Consider the following 17,803-nt stretch of genomic DNA (forward strand, 5'->3'; position numbering starts at 1 on the left):
AGGGAACTAATTTAAACAAAAAATCACATAAAACCGGAGAAAGCGTCGTCACTGATTGGCATGTTTAAAATTTACTGGCTAATATGGGGCGACAGTTTACGTATATAGATAACCCCTTGTTTCCCAGAGCGAGGCTCAAATAAAGGGATCACATCAATTTACAGCGTGCGTTCGTGTTTAATAATATTCCAAGTACTGCAGATCTGCATTACTTTTGAAAGACATTATTATTACATCATTAAATCAACAATTCTGGATAGAACTACATAACCAAGTGTAACTACGTTCATGACTTGTGTACGAGTCATTATGTATACGCATCGTTTGCAATCATCTCGATTTACATGTAATATATATTAGGTGACAAGCTGATCAAAAAAGCAAATATCGGCATGTTTGCACTGGACCCAAGCTATTGATTTCAATATGTTCCAAGTGCCCGCCTCTCGATGATTCAAATGTATTATAAGACATCGAACACCAAATAGACTGCGGAATAACAATGGTTAACATAATTATGTAATCTAATATAAATCTTTTCGTCGTTACGTCGTTACTTATCATACACATTGCAATCGCAAGGGTTATAATAACGTGAACAAGTAAAAGCATGATATAAAATCTCAACGCAGAGTTGTCCTTCCTTGCTCTCACATACAAGCTCTGCCATCACAAGAAAATCCAACCAGAATTGGTAGGATTTTTTTTGGTTTAAGTGTTATATTATTTAAAGTATTATCACTTTATTTTATATTTTGAAAATATTGTACACAATTTAGGTTTCTTATCAATATATTAATTACCTAAATAAAAAAAAAGTAAAAACAACAACGGTAAAATTATTGTACCACGAGGCTAAGCTATCATCACGTGGTTTGTTATGAAGGCAGGAATTTGATCCAGCTATTCTTGTTCCAGTCCAATCTCTGCGCGGAGGTTGCATGCTATACTCGTGGGATGTAAATTTGATTATCGTAAAATATTGCTTTCATATATGCTCCAAATTGTGTGTGCCTTACTGCATAATGGATTGAGTCATGTGTTTCAAGCGAAACCTGATGTTGAAAATGGAACAGTCAATTTAAGTTACACATATACGTTAGATTTTCAAACAAGTCAGAATAGAAACTAATATATTTTAAATATTGATTAAACCACTAACATTAATAGTTTTATATAATCAATGATAGGTACAAAAAAAATGGCTTATCTACACGAACGATGCTTATGTTTCCCATATATTATGGTTGAGGTACAATAACTGCTGTATAGGAAAAAACATCGACAACATTTCCTTGCATAGCACTTTATTTTGTTAGAAGTTGCAAAATAATGACAATAATAGTATATATGAAATATATAAAAATGCATAAATATTGTAAAAATGAAATTACATTTTTGAAACTCGTTAATAAATGTTCCTCTATATTTCTTTTAAAGGATTCTGTCTGTCTAACTGTTCTTTTAACAAACAAATGCCTACTATATGTTCATATTTCATGTAAAAGTAATACAATTCCTCTCATGTGTAATACAATAGTTAAACATACTTAAATAGGCATGTTATACACAATATTAACACACACGTTCCTTGGTTCATCTATTGAGCTTTTTAATAACATATACATGTCAAATAGTATGATGAAATAAACTCTAAACTCTAAAACTCACTCGGGTCAACACCCACTGTGTTTCTGTTTAATTAAAGTCAACAAGACTATCGAAATACCAATGTCTAAATATATGAGCCTTGTTCTGAAAAAAACTGGTCTTAATGCATGGGCGTAAAGTGTCGTCCCAGATTAGGCTGTGCAGTACGCACAGGCTAATCAGGGACGACACTTTCCGCCTAAACTTGATTTTCGGTAAGGAGGGACTTCCTTGAAACCATAAAAGCGGAAAGCGTCGTCCCTGATTAGCCTGTGCGGACTGCACAGGCTAATCTGGGACGACACTTTACGCACATGCATTAAGCCCAGTTTTCTCAGAACGCGGCTCATATGTGTACATTATAAGCTCTACAATTATATAATGAACATCGTTTACAACACAGTTTGCAATTACACAAAAGTATGAATTTAAATAGGATTATCCACAACCGGATAACTCACAAGAAAAGTACTGATAAATATGACAAAATACTATAAAAAATGATGATAATAGTACATAGGGTGAGGTTTTAAGCACACATAAACATAACTAACGCATTATAACATAGTATACATGTTTACGTCGAGTCTGAACTTTAAAAACAACAAACTCTTTGTAACAATCGCATCTTTATCGCCCGAAATGACCTTTTCAATCTTCGAGTCATGGCCTTAAAATTAAGGTGGTCTTAGTGACAGATGCTATCTGCACATTTTCTCCATATCATTAACACTTGAGACAAATTTCATTTTACTGCCCTAGCTTTTAGTCTGGACATAAAAATCATTTCATAGACTTTTGAAAAACAGACCACGACTTGTATGGAAGGTAACGATTCGATAGAGCAAACTTCCTGTCATCAATTTTATTGAAACCCAAACAGCAACCTCACATTTTGGTTACGTATACAGCCTGTTAAAAGAATGTCAGTTTGTTTAAATACACTACGCACGATCAGGTTTCGTCAATTTACGGTTATATGTGTATATATATATGATGAACAAAAGTAGGCAAGTATGTAATGGTACAAGAAGTAAATAGTAAAGTAAATAGAAGTAAATAGCTAACAGCAATATGTTTTTATGCAGCACCAATTAGTTTCTATGTGGCATCGCACATTCATTAAACCCCTTTTTCCCAGAACGCGACTTATCTATTGCACTCCTCCCTGACTAACTGGCGGTAGAAAATCGCCGATACAAATATAACGTTTGAGATTTAAACAGGCATGTACAGGTACAAACAAACGCTTACCGCGATCACTTTGTGCTTACATAAGCAGGTTCTAAATTTAGAATTACGTTTGCCTATATGATACGAACATGACCCCCACAAAAGCCTTCACTTGTAATTACGTGTACATATCTTTGTTGTATATAGTTTTAAGGCGCATGACCACTGTTTGTGGGCATCATGTACAATCCCCGTATTTCGCATCCATCTGCGCCCTGAATCACGCGTATATCTTCCCTGCAGTAAATTGTATTCACGTGTATGTATCTCTTAACTGCGTTTGAATGTTATATTCAAGACCACTTTGAGGCCATCTTCTGTATTGACCTCCTTGCGAATTGAAACAAGTTAAGTTGGCCTATTCATTGCTACTTTGGGGTTGTCTTCGCTACTTTGGATTTGTCTTCGCTGCTTTGGGTTTAACTTCGCTACTTTGGCGTTGTCTTCGCTTTTTTGGCCTAGTCTTCGCTACTTTGGGTTTCGTTGATAATTGTGGGCGCAACAATAGTGTTGTTGTTGCCATTGCTCTTACTGTTGATGAAGTCTAGAAGAATCTCGTGGCAATATCGGTACTGTTCCTAAAAGAAACCAATAAATCAAGCAAATGCAAATGTGTTAAAATGCCATCATCGCTGATAATTACGTTACAACACTTTTAAAAGTAATTAAAAGTGATCTTCGCTCCGGGAAATTATGCCGCCCCCTTGGTACAAAAAGGTTCCATGTGACATTGAAATTAGAAGGCATATGGTACCTTTTCGCACCAATAGGGCGAATTGTCTAAATTCAGGTGCGTTAAGTGTCGTACCAGATTAGCCGGTGCAGTCCGCAGAGACGACACTTTCCCACTTTTTAATATTCTTTGTTTAAAGAAAGTCTCTTCTAAGCGAATATTCATTTAAGGCGGACAGTTTCTTCATTGATTAACCTGTGCGGACATCACGGGCTAATTTGTGACAACATTTTACGCAAACAAATTAAGCCCGATTTTCACAGAGCGAGGCTCATTAATGTATTAATTATCTTCCCTTTCAGCGACGATTTAACACGAGATTCAATCCATAACTAACACGTATTGTACAATCATTTAAAATCATCGGCATGCAATTTCGTGTTGTTTTTTTCAAAAATTACTTTTTCTAGAGCACGTAGAATTCTTTTTTTGGAAAGAAAAATAGTTAATAACGTAGGTAATTTTTCGATTAGTTTTCGTTATCATGGATCAGTCAACCCACACAACAAACGCAAATTAATGTCCCAAGAATAACATTGAGTCTACAGTATATTTACCAGATTGTCCACGAGGTGACCCCTGCACTGTCTGAGCTGTCTCACCGTCTGGAAGACGTCCATCTCCTTCTCGAGCTTCAGCCGCTCCATCAGTACACTCACCGCCACGAACAGCCCGCTGCGACTGGCGCCGTTCCTGTGAGACGAAGGGAAACAGAATAGTTGAACAAATAAAGAACTAATCCCTCAGTACGCTCAACTTTGCGGTGAAAAAATAACGATATATACGCTGAATTGCGACTTGATAACTTCCTAAAAAGCAAGCGGGCAAACATGTGTATGCGTAGAAATAAGAAATGCGAATGGCAGTTGTAGAAAGAGGTCGATGCACAAGGAAATGAAACAATAATAACCTTTCCAATTTGATATAAAACTTCTTACAATGCAGCCTTATTATTAGAAAATTTGGCTTTATGGATTAGCGAAAACTGGATTGCACTGGCTAATCTGGTATGACACTTTACGCAAATGCATTACGACCTGTTTTCTCAGAACGCGACTCGATGTATCATCTAATGTGATGACAAAAGAGATAACCTACATGCAATGCACGAGAACGGGTTGGTCCGGTGCGTGTTTCTGGCAAGTCTCCACCAGGTCTATTAGCTCAAAGAGCGCCATCTTGGAGCTGGGGACCGGGCAGTCTTCCGCCCACCTGTGGAAGTGGAACTGGCGGACAACCTTTGGCACAACTTGGGGCTGGCGTAAAAGAAGCGATGCTTGTTAAGAATATAAACTGCGTTCTTGGAAAACTGGTCTTTAAGCGTGTGCGAAAAGTGTCGTCCACGATTAGCCTTGCAGTCCGCACAGGCTTATCAGGGACATAACTTTTTCCTACACTGGATTTTCGTTAAGAGGTGAACCTCTTTAAAACGTAAAATCCATAACGCGGAAAGTTTCGTCCCTGATAAGCCCTGATAAGAACTGCACAGGCTTATCTAAGCCGACACTTAAAGCAGATGCACTAAGCCCACTTTTTTCCAGGACGAGACTCATGGGTAAGTATAATTTTGATCCCGCTCATTTACACTGAATGAAACGTGCAAAATTATAGATTAATTACAATATCGGTGTTTTAAAAATGGTATTTTCCAATTAATTTTTATCGTTCACGGCTCCTTACAAAAATAAAACGCGCCCTCAAAAGAACTAGAATCGGAAAAGTACCAGACTCAGGATTATACAATTGGGCAATAGAAACATGACGATGCTCCCACTGGATATTCCAAAGATAAAACAAACACCATATACATATAACTGACGAATTTACACTACCAACTGACCAGATATGTATTGGTGACGGTAAAGTCTCGGATGGTAATGCTAGGGTCCGACAGAATCTCCGCCGTCGTTTCCACGATGAAAGGCCCGTAGTTTTCTCCCGACGACGACAGGCTCCAGTATTGTCCGCACGTCTAAATAGCAAATATAACAGTGTAAATATGACATATGCGGCAAGTTTAGCTCGGGAAGGTGCTAACACTGTGCTTACCAGACAACGAAACTGACCGCATATGCCATTCAACCCCTTTTCGATGACGCAGGTCAAATATTAAATTGAAACTGCCTTTATGCATGAACATGATAATTACGCAACTTTATAATGCTTATATTCAATTTCGAAAATGAAATCTTGATTTAATAGAAACAAGAGGGCCGAGGGCCCAAAGACGCTCAACTGACACCCAAAGCAACTAAACTATTTTCAAAAGGTGGAGTGCAGCGTACTTAAGTATTAATCGGATCATAAATTAAATTTCAAGGGTAACTTTTATATTCAAACTCAGCAAGGATTCAATAAGAACAATTATTGTGACAAAGTTTCCGGAAGATATTACTTGAAATGCGACTTATATAGTGTTTAGAAGCTTTTTTAATTTAACCTCGTGACACTTGTCCTGCACCCTACGGCCATCTTTTTAAATGGACATAAACCATTTTCAAACTCAGCCGATATATCATTAGAACAAATCTTTTGACGAAGCTTCATGAACATTAGACAAAATGTGCCTTCTTGAGTGCTAACAAGGTCTACAGTGTGCCTTCTTGTGTGCTCACAAGGTCTACAGTGTGCCTTCTTGGGTGCTCACAAGGTCTACAGCCATATAAAAAATTGCACCGCTCCCGGCGACCATGTTTTTTTATAACAAACTATACCCAATTTTAGAACATAACTGAGATATTATTTGAACAAACGTACTGACCAAGTTTCATGAAGATTGTACTAAAAATAAATAATTGTACTAAAGAATACATGTTCTGATAAAGTATCGTGAAGATTGGACTTAAAATGTGACTTTGAGAGTGTTTGCGACGTTTCAATTTAGCCATATAAGGAAAACTGTCCCACGCCGTTGCGGCAATATATTGACAAAAAGAGACACTTTTCAAACTCAACTAAACCATCATAAGAACAAATATTCTTAACATAATTCATACAGATTCGACTTTAGATTAAACTTCTAAAGTTTTCACAATATTTGTCTTTTTTTTTACATAGTGACCTAGTTTTTGACAGCATGCGACCCAGTTTCGATCGCGGTAAGGATGTAATTCGGAAAAAATGTTCTGAAAAAGTTTCATGATGATTGAACATAAATGTGGGATCAATTATAATTTAAAAAATAAATGTTGATGATGCACGACTTACGTCGTACGGAGAACGACGCCGCGCGAACGACGGACAAAGACGATCACAAAAGCTCACCATGAGCAAGTTGTACCCCAAAGCTTAACAGAACACCCACTGGCCTACGGTTTTATCGTATTTAAAACAAAAAGCGAATTGGGAAAAAGGACACAAATGAAATGTGTAATGTGTGATCAAATAGTTCAAAAGTTATCAGGCACGCACGAATTCTCAATTGAAAGCAAGATTTTGGCATGCATATATTTGCCCAAAAATAGAAACGAAGACAGGCGATAGCTTGGTTGCAAACACTTTAAGGTCGGAGGCGATGTCTAAACAGAAAAAAGGGCATGAGCTAATCGTTTGATAAATCTCTTTTATAAACTCGTGTTCATAAGTTATTTAAAAAACACTTTGGTTCATATATGTAATTAGGATACTACGCATTAAGTAATCCATCATACAACCACAGATGCATACAACCAAAACATCGTCTGTTCTAAAAGCTTTTTGAATCACAAGAAAATTTCTTTTAAAAGCATCATTTTAAATGATTGTAATGGAATAATTAAAATTGTGAGTGCCTTTTTATTTACACAAGATTCATTTGCAAACCTCAAAGGAGCTCACTTATGGGATAAGTGCTTCTTAATACCACGGTGATAGGATAGCGAGTGCATGTCGCTGCTTAATAGCACGGTGATAGGATAGCGAGCGCATGTCGCTTGCTAATATCACGGTGATAGGATAGCGAGCGCATGTCGCTTCTTAATACCACGTTGATAGGATAGCGACCGCATGTCGCTTCTTAATACCACGGTGATAGGATAGCGACCGCATGTCGCTTGAATTCTTAGAATGGTAATGGAAATGTCATTGCACTTCCTTGCGTAGGCCCACATTTATGTTTTTTTTTAAGGCGTACTTCGATCAAACTTTGGGGTTCATGTTTCAATTTTACATTGGTCTTTGATTAACGCATTATCGATGCGTGTTGTTAGTTTACAACCGTCTGGCTAAACCCAAAAACACACAATTTGTCAACGCTCAATTGAGGTCACTAAGGAGAAGAAACAAAAAACGCAGGTTTGACAATTTAGCACAGAATTCGCGAATTGCGTCACATAACAAATTACAGTAACATAAATAATTGTGTAAGCATTTAAAGATATTGTTAATATGCAAATATTAAGACAAGTAAATATCTTGCAAACGCATTCAATAAATAATCATTTAATTAAAGCGAATGCACTTCAATCTTTTCAAATCAGACAAAAAAATACACGCCAGTCATACCTCATCGAGTTGGTCAAGGTCGTTCAACATGACGATGGCAGACACCGCGTGGTCGTACACCAGGCGCCAGAAGTCGATCACGGTATCGGGTAGCGGCATCTGGGTCAGAACATAGCCGTCACACTGGGTGTAGCTCTGTGATAGAAATACACAATACACTGCATCTGGCCCGTGCTCTGTGAAAAGGGGGTTAAGTGCATGTGCGTAAAGTGTCGTCCCTGATTATCCTGCGCAGTCCGCACAGGCTAATCAGGAACGACACTTTCCGCGTTTATGATTTTTTTTAGTTTAAAGAAAGTAATTCTTAGCAAAAATCCAGTTAAGGCGGAAAGTGTCGTCCCTGATTAGCCTGGGACGAGACTTTACGCACATGCATTAAATCCCCTTTTCATAGAGCACGGCTCATCTTTATTTAATTATAACGTTATACAATGAATGCTTATTTCAAAAATCACATAAGTAAATGGAGAATTTTGCTTTAAAGCAAAAGACACACTTAACAGCTCATCCTTGATTAATAAAGAACATGGATGTAGATATTATGAAAACAGATTTGCAAAACAAAGCAAATAATTATCAATCCGCGATCTAATTGTGTTGTCATTATGCCTATCAAACGGAAACTGGTGCATAAGCATTATCTGTTTACCAATCGATTTGAAATATTAACGATTAATTCAAAAAATATTATTTGAAAAGGTATATATGCAAACAATGCAACCTACGTTCGTAAACACAGCGTTTATGTAGTCGTTGCAACCTTCATACGGAGTCATCAGAAAAGGCCGAAACCGATTTGCTGAAATTCAACAACAAATAATCGACATTAGAGTGTGTAGAATTTACCAAAAAGCATATGGTATTTTAGGCACAACATGTGCAATCTTTTGAAATTAAATTAATCAAAGCGATGAAATAATCCTGTTGTGACAAAAAACTACAAATGATTTCCAACTTTAATAATTCTTATACGGGTAAAATATGATACATGTATATAGATCGCCAATCGATATGCCATTAGATAGAGTACCATGAACAAGCGCGAATGGTATATTAGACATAGCATGTGAATAAGTTTAAAATTTTTTAAATCCACTTGTGCCAAACAAACTAGAAATACACTAAAACGCAATTGATTCTTAAGCGGGTATCATGTGATAAATAGACACCGGTAATCAAGCTAAATGTGTGAATTCAAATGTAACAGTTAAATTAAATATGTAGTAGAAACACGTAACTTGTGTTTCTTTTAATGTTTCGGCCAAAGCCTTCATCAGTAGTATCACATTAGTAGTAAACACAAAACATATGAAGAGACTTCAACGCAATATGCTAACGTCGTTAGGCGGAATAAATATATATAACACATAACATTACACAATACACAAATGTATCAGTGTTGATATATTAGTTGACTTTTATTTAAATTTGTTCAATACTTGCCTGGTACTATATTTTTGCATCTGTTTTTGAAAATATTCTCTGGGGCGTTGGCAACTGTGCTGTCTTTCCGCTCTAGGGAGGTAGTGATAAGTCGTAATATCTGCAACAATATTTTATTTTTTCTATTTTGACTCGGTAAGAGTGATGAATCTATAATTGACTTAGATAATTGCATAGGGGCACTTTTCAAAACTTTATAACACGCGTGAACGAAACTATTCGGCGTAGGCTTTCACAAATAATCATCGAACACTTATTTTACCAACTTTTCATTTTTACCAGTAGTGCATACCGCCAACTACCTTGCAATACTATATCTATAAATGAAGGGGATCAATGTACAGACATATCGCTTTGATATAAGCCTCGCTATAGGAAAACGGGGCTTAATGCATGTGCGTAAAGTATCGCCCCAGATTAGCCCGTTCAGTCCGCACGGGCTTCTTATGGACGAAACTTAAATCTTATATGGAATTATTCGTGTAAAAGAAGTATCTTCTTCACAAAAATCCTGTCGAGGCGGATGTGTCGTCCCTGATTAGACTGTGCAAACTGCACAGGCTTATCTAGGACGATACTTACATCGAGGCTCCTGTAGATGTATCGGTTTTTACAAAAATGTGCAACATTTAGACCTTTGAAAACAAAGTATGAACTTGATCCTGGTGATCTCATCATGAACGTTATCATGTTTGCTGAGTTGTTTGTAAATCATTTAATGCATGCCCGAACGAATATGTAATTTGGGATGGACAAACATTTATCAAGCGTGGCTGTAAGTCGGCCATCATGAATCTGATCAAAGCAAAAATTATGTCACGTTCTTCTACTTTGTTCGAACGTAACGTGTAAAAAGTTTCAATTTAGTTGTTAACGTGATTATCAAAGAAAGCCACGATAACAATCGAACGCTAGTTGTCATCATGCAGATTAAGTTTCAGCAAAATCTGCCAAACGATGTAGAAACAGTTCAAAAAGACTTTAAGTTGGCTTAATAAAATCCAACATGTCCGCCAGTTGGTCATAATGAATTTTGTAGAAGAAAATAATCAACTTCTATTTAGTTACCTATCCTTTATCTCATCAAGGCACATTATACACAACTTCTCCATTTGAATAATTGAAGAAAAGTACGACGAATAAAAAATCATCGCAATACAGCCATTTTGAACTAGAAATAATATTTTAACTATAAGCAGGCTAACAAATTCATACAAATAGGAAAAAATATGTTTTGAGAAAAGACAAAAGATCTTATATCAATAAACCATCGAAAGAACGGAACAACCAATCAACCAAAAAAACAACAACCACTAAATACGATGCCTCATGTTTAACTCACCGCAAACATAGTTAAATGTAATATTTAACTTAACATTCGCATTGTTCCTATATATTTTGTGTTGTTTGTGACACACTAACGGGTTTCATAACGCCCAAAAATCAATAATAACCTTTACTTAAAACTATCTCAGAATCGAAACATATTGAACGTATTAAGCCATTTATGCCTAGCGTCTAGAAAAAAGGCCTTGGCAAACAGCGTAGACCCAGATGAGACGGGAATTTCTGTAATAAATATTCTAAATATTGAAAGATTATACTAGTCATCCCTAATTTTGGAAATAAATTGATCCAATTTAGTAGGATGGGAGAGTCCACTATGCTAAAATTGGTTAAGCGTACCTCGTATCATACATTCACGCATAACGTTCAGTGCCAGATTATTCGAACCGAGCTATATAAGGTCCGTGTATATACCGTCTTTTCGTTTTTCGTTCTGAATTGGACTAAACGAAAAACGAAAATCGCCGAATATTAGTTAATACTCCGATTTCCTTATAACCGAAACAAAAACAAAATATGAAACCAAATCGACTTGTTCTATCGTTTTGTGTTGTACCAATAATAAAACAAAACACGAAGAGTATTTCCCAATTCGGTCCGTGTATATACCGTCTTTTCGTTTTTCGATTTGTCGAATGCAAAACGAAACACGAAAAGACGGTATATACACGGACTATTTAACCATTGAAATAACTTACGTCAAATTGTTCCTCGAGTTTGGTTTTTTGTATGCTGTTGTCGAATTGGCACATGTCCGCAAGTAGTTCCTTGTATTCATCCGCGTACATCAAGGTGTCGCCGCATATCAAAGCTTCCAACAGACAGTCGTACACAAAGATGTACTGATCCTGAAAAATAGGTCAAACTGGTGATTTTAAACTGACATGTATTAATTTTATTGTTTTATCCGCAGACCACGACCACCATCACACTTGAGTCCACAAGAGATTCACGGCTGCGTGTGAGAGTGTACATAATTATATATCTTGTAGACAAATATAAATTCACATCTTTCCATTCAAATCTCAAATTGAAATTGTTAGCAATATATTTATATTTATTGCAGAACATAAAGGCTGCACCGGAAGGACAGGACTGTTATTGACCCATTTATGCCTAGTGGACATTCCCATCCTTCTTAATTGGATCAATTTATCTAAAAAATTAGGGATGTCTAGTACATTTATTTCTATATTTAGAATATTTCTTACAAAAATTTCTGTAAGCAAACAGCGCAGACCCTGATGAGACGCCGCATCATGCGGCGTATCATCTGGGTCTACGCTGTTTGCCAAGGCCTTTTTTTTCTAGATGCTAGGCATACATGGGTTAAAGGTTCGATGTTTAGTATTTATGGCAGGTGACCATGTATCAAACAAAACGTTCAAATCTAGCGTCATTGTATTTATTTAGATTTACCAGTTGCCAAATGATCCATTTAGATTTCTTGATACAAAGCTTATTCCATTACTCCGACACTCTGTTCCACACCACGAGCCCGTGATGAACGATATCTGATTGACAGATTTGTTATTTTGAGTGACAGCTCGCGAGCGGTCAATTAACCGCAACTCACAAGCGTCAGGATGGTCAATCTATCGGCACTCACCAGCGTCTGCAACGTCAATTAACCGGAAATCATCAGCGTCTGCACACAGAATTTACCGGAACTCACAAGCATCTGCACCAATTTACCGAAACTTATCAGCGTCTACATGAATTAACCGGAACTCACCAGCGTTTGCACCATGTTAATCCTCTGAGTGCGCATGAGCTGCACGAAGTTGTGCACGTCGACCTTGCCCTCCGTCTTTGCCCGCTCCAACTCCACGTCGATAGCGATGTACGACCCCGTGCGACCTACACCCGCGCTGGAATTATGGAATTACGTATGCGTTAAGTACTATGAGCAGTGCCCCAGATAAGCTGCGTATCTGCGTCTTTCACCCTATTAAAATGTCTAAAAACGCAAAGAAATTAAATAACATGCGTATTGAAAACGCAACCATTTTGATTTGTACGCAAATTCGATGCGTACGACACAATAGCTTCAATCGAAAATGCTTTGCTTATTTTCGGCATTTTCTCTTTGAAATAATTATCGTCACGAGTCTTTATTAAGCAAGCGCCTTGATGACGGAGCATGAAAACAGTCAAGCTTTATTCAAACTCTCTGCGTTCTAGATTTCATAGTTAAAGCTTCTGATCAAATTATTTTCCTCGACATACACCAATCTCTTGCACGACGGTCACATTACATTCACCTCTGTGTTGGGCTCAGAACGGACTATTGTTATGAAAGCGTTCATGTCATGATCATTCCAAGCGTTCATCAGTGAGGTTACAGTATACTAAACAATCTCTTGTTCGACGGTTACATTGCATTAATTGCATTAAAGAAAACCATCTCATACAATGATATCTTATATCAGTCTTAATTAATTATTATAAAATTGATATGTTTTTTTATGTTAAGAAACCGACATACATAAATACGTCGAAGCAATGCCTAACGTCACTCAATAAAAAATATGTACAATTGTTTACATTTGTGAAGTGCGTGGAATGATTACATCTGTGTAAATGGGCAATAAAATAGTTCCAAAGAGTTGCACTAAAACTCACAAGTTTTTGCACGATTTATCGTAAATTTAAAAGTCATATTTCTTAATTAAATGTATGCGATCTTAAATATCCACTCAAATATACATTGTATGCGTTTGTTCGGTTTTAGCTATTTGGTAGACAAAATGGCGTGCTGAGCCTTATGCAGAGTTGTATGTGAGAGCAAGGAACGACAACTCTGCGTGGAGATTGGACATACACGCGTTTTTAATCTGACTTTATCCGTCGCTCATTGTACATGTATTTATAAAGCGCCTGTACTTTCAGTTTCTATAACGATGCGAAACAAAAATATCTAAAAGAGGTCGAAAGACGTCCGCTATTGTTGCGCAAAAATATCAGTCGATCGCAAACTGTTTCGAACCAAGAAAGCAAGAGCCAAATGAACATTCGTGTTATCGATTTTTTTTTGTTTTAAGTTTATATTAAGGACAGTTTCAATGATTAAAAATGTTATGAAACATCAGTTTATTAAAGTTAATTATGATAGTTTAAAGTTTTATTGAATCAATACAAGTGAGCATTTTCCACAAAGGTAAAACATCAGTGATATAAAGGTATGCATTTTTATTAATCATTTCACCCTATTTCAAGAAGGAAATCACCCTATTTTCAAAATCAATGGGTAAAAACCCTATTTCTCAAATAATTATCTGGGGCACTGCTATGAGTTTATCAAATGAGAGGTGTTTTTAGAAAATCTGGGCTTAATGAAATTCGTTCATGCTAACCAGGAAAAAAACTTTTCGCCGTTTGTCTTAAATATAATAAGTTTTAAAATAAAAGTGCTGTATGAAGTCTGTGCTTAATGCAATCCGCACGTGCTAATCAAGGACAAAACTTTCCGCCGTATAAGTTAAATATGATAAGTTTATCAAATGAGTGGTATTCGAGGAAAGCTGAGCTGAACGAAATCAGCACATGGTAATCAGGGACAAAACAGTCCGCCTACACTGGATTTTCGTTTAGAAGAGATCTCGTTAAGAAGAGAATTCCTTAAAAGCGGAGAGTGCCGCCCGGGCTAATTAGCCTCTTCGGACTGCACAGGCTAATATGGGACAAAATATTACGCTCATGCATTAAGCCCAGTTTTCCAAGACCGTGACTCAAACGTAAAAGTAACTCGGTCGGCACTTATTTTCTATAAATATACGCTCGAAATCAACGTCGGTGCATTACACATCCCGCTGGAGAAAGGTCTCATAATTATAAGTACAACTATTAAAACACCTATAATTCGACCACTGTGTATTACTAAGCCCGACCCAACTCAGCTTCGATATCGAATTATGGACCCGTACTGGTCCCGTGCAACTTACACCCGTGCTGGATCGCTAAGTATCATAAACTTTTAACAACTGAATGTTTCGTTGCTTGATTTTGTCAACCAGGCTATCAAATGCACAACGATAATCTTATAAGTATATTACTTGACATAAATGTGGCATCTACAGTGATTACAAGTTTTTTTATGATTTGACCTGGTGACCTAATTTTTGACGCATGTTCGCCACATTTAATCTCGTTCTATGTATTGTAATTATATGCATATAAACCAAGTTTCAACAATATTAAGTGGTGAATTTGACTAATAACGTTGTGTTTTTATTTGAACTGGTGAGCTATTTTCAATGTTAAAATTCTGAGCATTTTTCATCAAGATTGGATGAAAATATATGGCATCTAGTACGAAAATGAGCTACAAGATGACGCCACACGACGCAAGACCAACGACACACGACGATGGACGCCTGATACAGGAAGAACACAATAGCTCGTTACAGTACGACGTAATGAAGGACCCGTGTGCGTCCCACGCCCAAAGACGCTATTTTGAATGCGATCAAAACATTGATTAAAAATGACAATACAGTAACTTTGATTGCAATACTCATCTGTTATTGAAAAATCGGATTATATCCAAATTGACATTCGGTACATAATAATGTTTTTAAGTGAGACTAGCAACATATTGTCTCAAACAAAGTACTTGTTTCTTGTTCGTTTGTAAATGATCACCTGACACCTACCTGCAGAGGATGATCACGTGAAACCCAGCTGCATTGTATAATCACGTGACACCCACATGCAGTGTTTTATTACGTGACGCCCACATACAGTATATTATAACGTGACACCAACCTGCAGTGTATAACCTGCGGCCCGGCGGCCAGGCTATCGTGAGATCGTATCTTCTGCCGCAGGAGCAGCAGCGAGCTACTGAACGCAGGCACGCCGTGGTCCGGCCAGGCCGTGTAGTGGAAATGTTTCACCAAACGAATCTCGCCGTCCTTTGAACAGAAACAAACCTAATGTTCACAAGTATAAGATTTTTACAAAAGTAACGTAGTGTTCGAAATGCTTTTGTTAAAAGGTGCGTAATAAAATTTATTTAATTATCTGGTCTCAAATAACAATTTTGGCACAGTTTCACGCTCCTCATTTATTAATAAATCCGTACTCGAAACAAACGTATTTCTCACCGTTTTTTACCAATCCTTGAGAGTATTAAAGCCTAATATGAATCAACGTGTTTTCTGCTGACTTTAGTAAACAAAATCATCTTTGAATCAATGTGTTTTTTCAACCACCTTGGAAAGTTTGAACGTCCTCGTGGTAAAGTCGGGCAGGTTGAAGGTACTCATGTGCTGCACCGTTATACCGTGGAACACCTCCGTGTCGTCATTCGGCCAGTAGGCCTCGCACTTTTTCTGAAACAAAAAACATGTGTCGTGCGATTCGCATTTGTGTGACTCAAAATGGATCACTTGACACTCACTCTTTGTGACATCACATTGGAAATTTGATACGCACTTTTTGTCCAACAACATTGTTAATATGCATTTTGTGGTTTCTAAAAAAAGAGTCATGTGATTCGCAATTTTTGCAACATAACACGGTTTATATGTCCTTTTTCTGGAGGAACATGGGTCCTATGATACGCACTTTTTTGTAACACAACTGGATCATTCGCTCTTTTTTCTGCAACAACATGAATCAGGTGATTCGCACTGTTTTGAAACGCCCATAAGTCAAATTTCTATTAATAGCTCCATTTAGTATTTCGTACTTGTTCCATCTGGTCTTCAATGGCAATACGTAGCAAACGCTTGTAATAGGATTAAAGCAAATTAAAAAGGTACAATATGTTGTACTTTTTCTACACCATTAACGATCAAGTAATTCGAGCCACATGTTATACGTTGGTAGTATACATTTCTTTCTATATGTCTTAAGTTTTGTCCTCACGTTTTAAAATGCAAGCGCAAAATTGCGATTGATCGGTTTTACTCGTAACATTTCTTAACAAAGTTTAAAAAATTCAACACATTTACATCAATACCTTTCCCGTTTCTGTCGGGTTGGTCAACACAAATTTACACCAATACCTTTCCCGTTTCTGTCGGGTTGGTCAACACAAATTTACATCAATATCTTTCCCGTTTCTGTCGGGTTGGTCAACACAAATTAACACCAATACCTTTCCCGTTCCTGTCGGGTTGGTCAACAAAATTTACATCAATACCTTTCCCGTTTCTGTCGGGTTGGTCAACACAAATTTACACTAATACCTTTCCCGTTTCTTTCGGGTTGATCAACACAAATTTACATCAATACCTTTCCCGTTCCTGTCGGGTTGGTCAACAAAATGTACATCAATACCTTTCCCGTTTCTGACGGGTTGGTCAACACAAATTTACACCAATACCTTTCCCGTTTCTTTCGGGTTGATCAACACAAATTTACATCAATACCTTTCCCGTTTATGTCGGGTTGGTCAACACAAATATACACCAATACCTTTCCCGTTTCTGTCGGGTTGGTCAACACAAATTTACATTAATACCTTTCCCGTTTCTGTCGGGTTGGTCAACATAATTATGGTCCTCGATTTTTCCTGCCAAACCATCCGCCAAATGTCTTTTAGTGTCTCTTTCGTAGGCCCTTCAAAACAATCATGGTCCTTTATTAAATAGTTTCAAATTTGCTGTAGACATGAAAAAAGATACAATGGGCGATCAATGGTAACATTTTGAAAACTTCACTGGTGTGTAAAGTTGGCTGTTAGATGTTAAAATGTTGCTGGAAGTTCACACGTTAAGATTTCACAGCCGTGTGACGGACATTCCAAGACTATTAACAACAAACGAAAATGATTAACGGCGAAAATTGCCCGAGTTGTTGTATCGATGCGAGTTGATATAATGAACAAATTGGAATAATGGCTTTTGCTTTCGCTTTCAACAAAACATCAGGTTGATTGTAATTGTAAACCGTCTTTCAATGTTC

The 17,803-nt window shown here is 37.1% G+C and overlaps 1 protein-coding gene across 1 annotated transcript in view; it reads right to left on the minus strand.

Moving 5' to 3' along the window:
* Window positions 1-1,290: 1,290 nt before the first annotated feature.
* Window positions 1,291-17,803, minus strand: part of LOC127872191 (receptor-type tyrosine-protein phosphatase mu-like) — a 114,775-nt gene continuing 98,262 nt past the window's right edge. Inside the window, exons 24-35 of the mRNA XM_052415521.1 lie at window positions 17,361-17,458; window positions 16,105-16,224; window positions 15,656-15,804; window positions 12,624-12,759; window positions 11,587-11,736; window positions 9,542-9,641; window positions 8,824-8,897; window positions 8,099-8,233; window positions 5,457-5,588; window positions 4,715-4,872; window positions 4,174-4,309; window positions 1,291-3,461 (exon numbers count right to left, since the gene is read on the minus strand). Of these exons, the coding sequence (XP_052271481.1) occupies window positions 3,342-3,461; window positions 4,174-4,309; window positions 4,715-4,872; window positions 5,457-5,588; window positions 8,099-8,233; window positions 8,824-8,897; window positions 9,542-9,641; window positions 11,587-11,736; window positions 12,624-12,759; window positions 15,656-15,804; window positions 16,105-16,224; window positions 17,361-17,458 (1,508 nt within the window). The 3' untranslated portion in view covers window positions 1,291-3,341. The remainder of the gene's footprint in view (window positions 3,462-4,173; window positions 4,310-4,714; window positions 4,873-5,456; window positions 5,589-8,098; window positions 8,234-8,823; window positions 8,898-9,541; window positions 9,642-11,586; window positions 11,737-12,623; window positions 12,760-15,655; window positions 15,805-16,104; window positions 16,225-17,360; window positions 17,459-17,803) is intronic.

The sequence above is a fragment of the Dreissena polymorpha genome, chromosome 3 (assembly GCF_020536995.1).
Source record: "Dreissena polymorpha isolate Duluth1 chromosome 3, UMN_Dpol_1.0, whole genome shotgun sequence".
NCBI lineage: Eukaryota > Metazoa > Mollusca > Bivalvia > Myida > Dreissenidae > Dreissena > Dreissena polymorpha.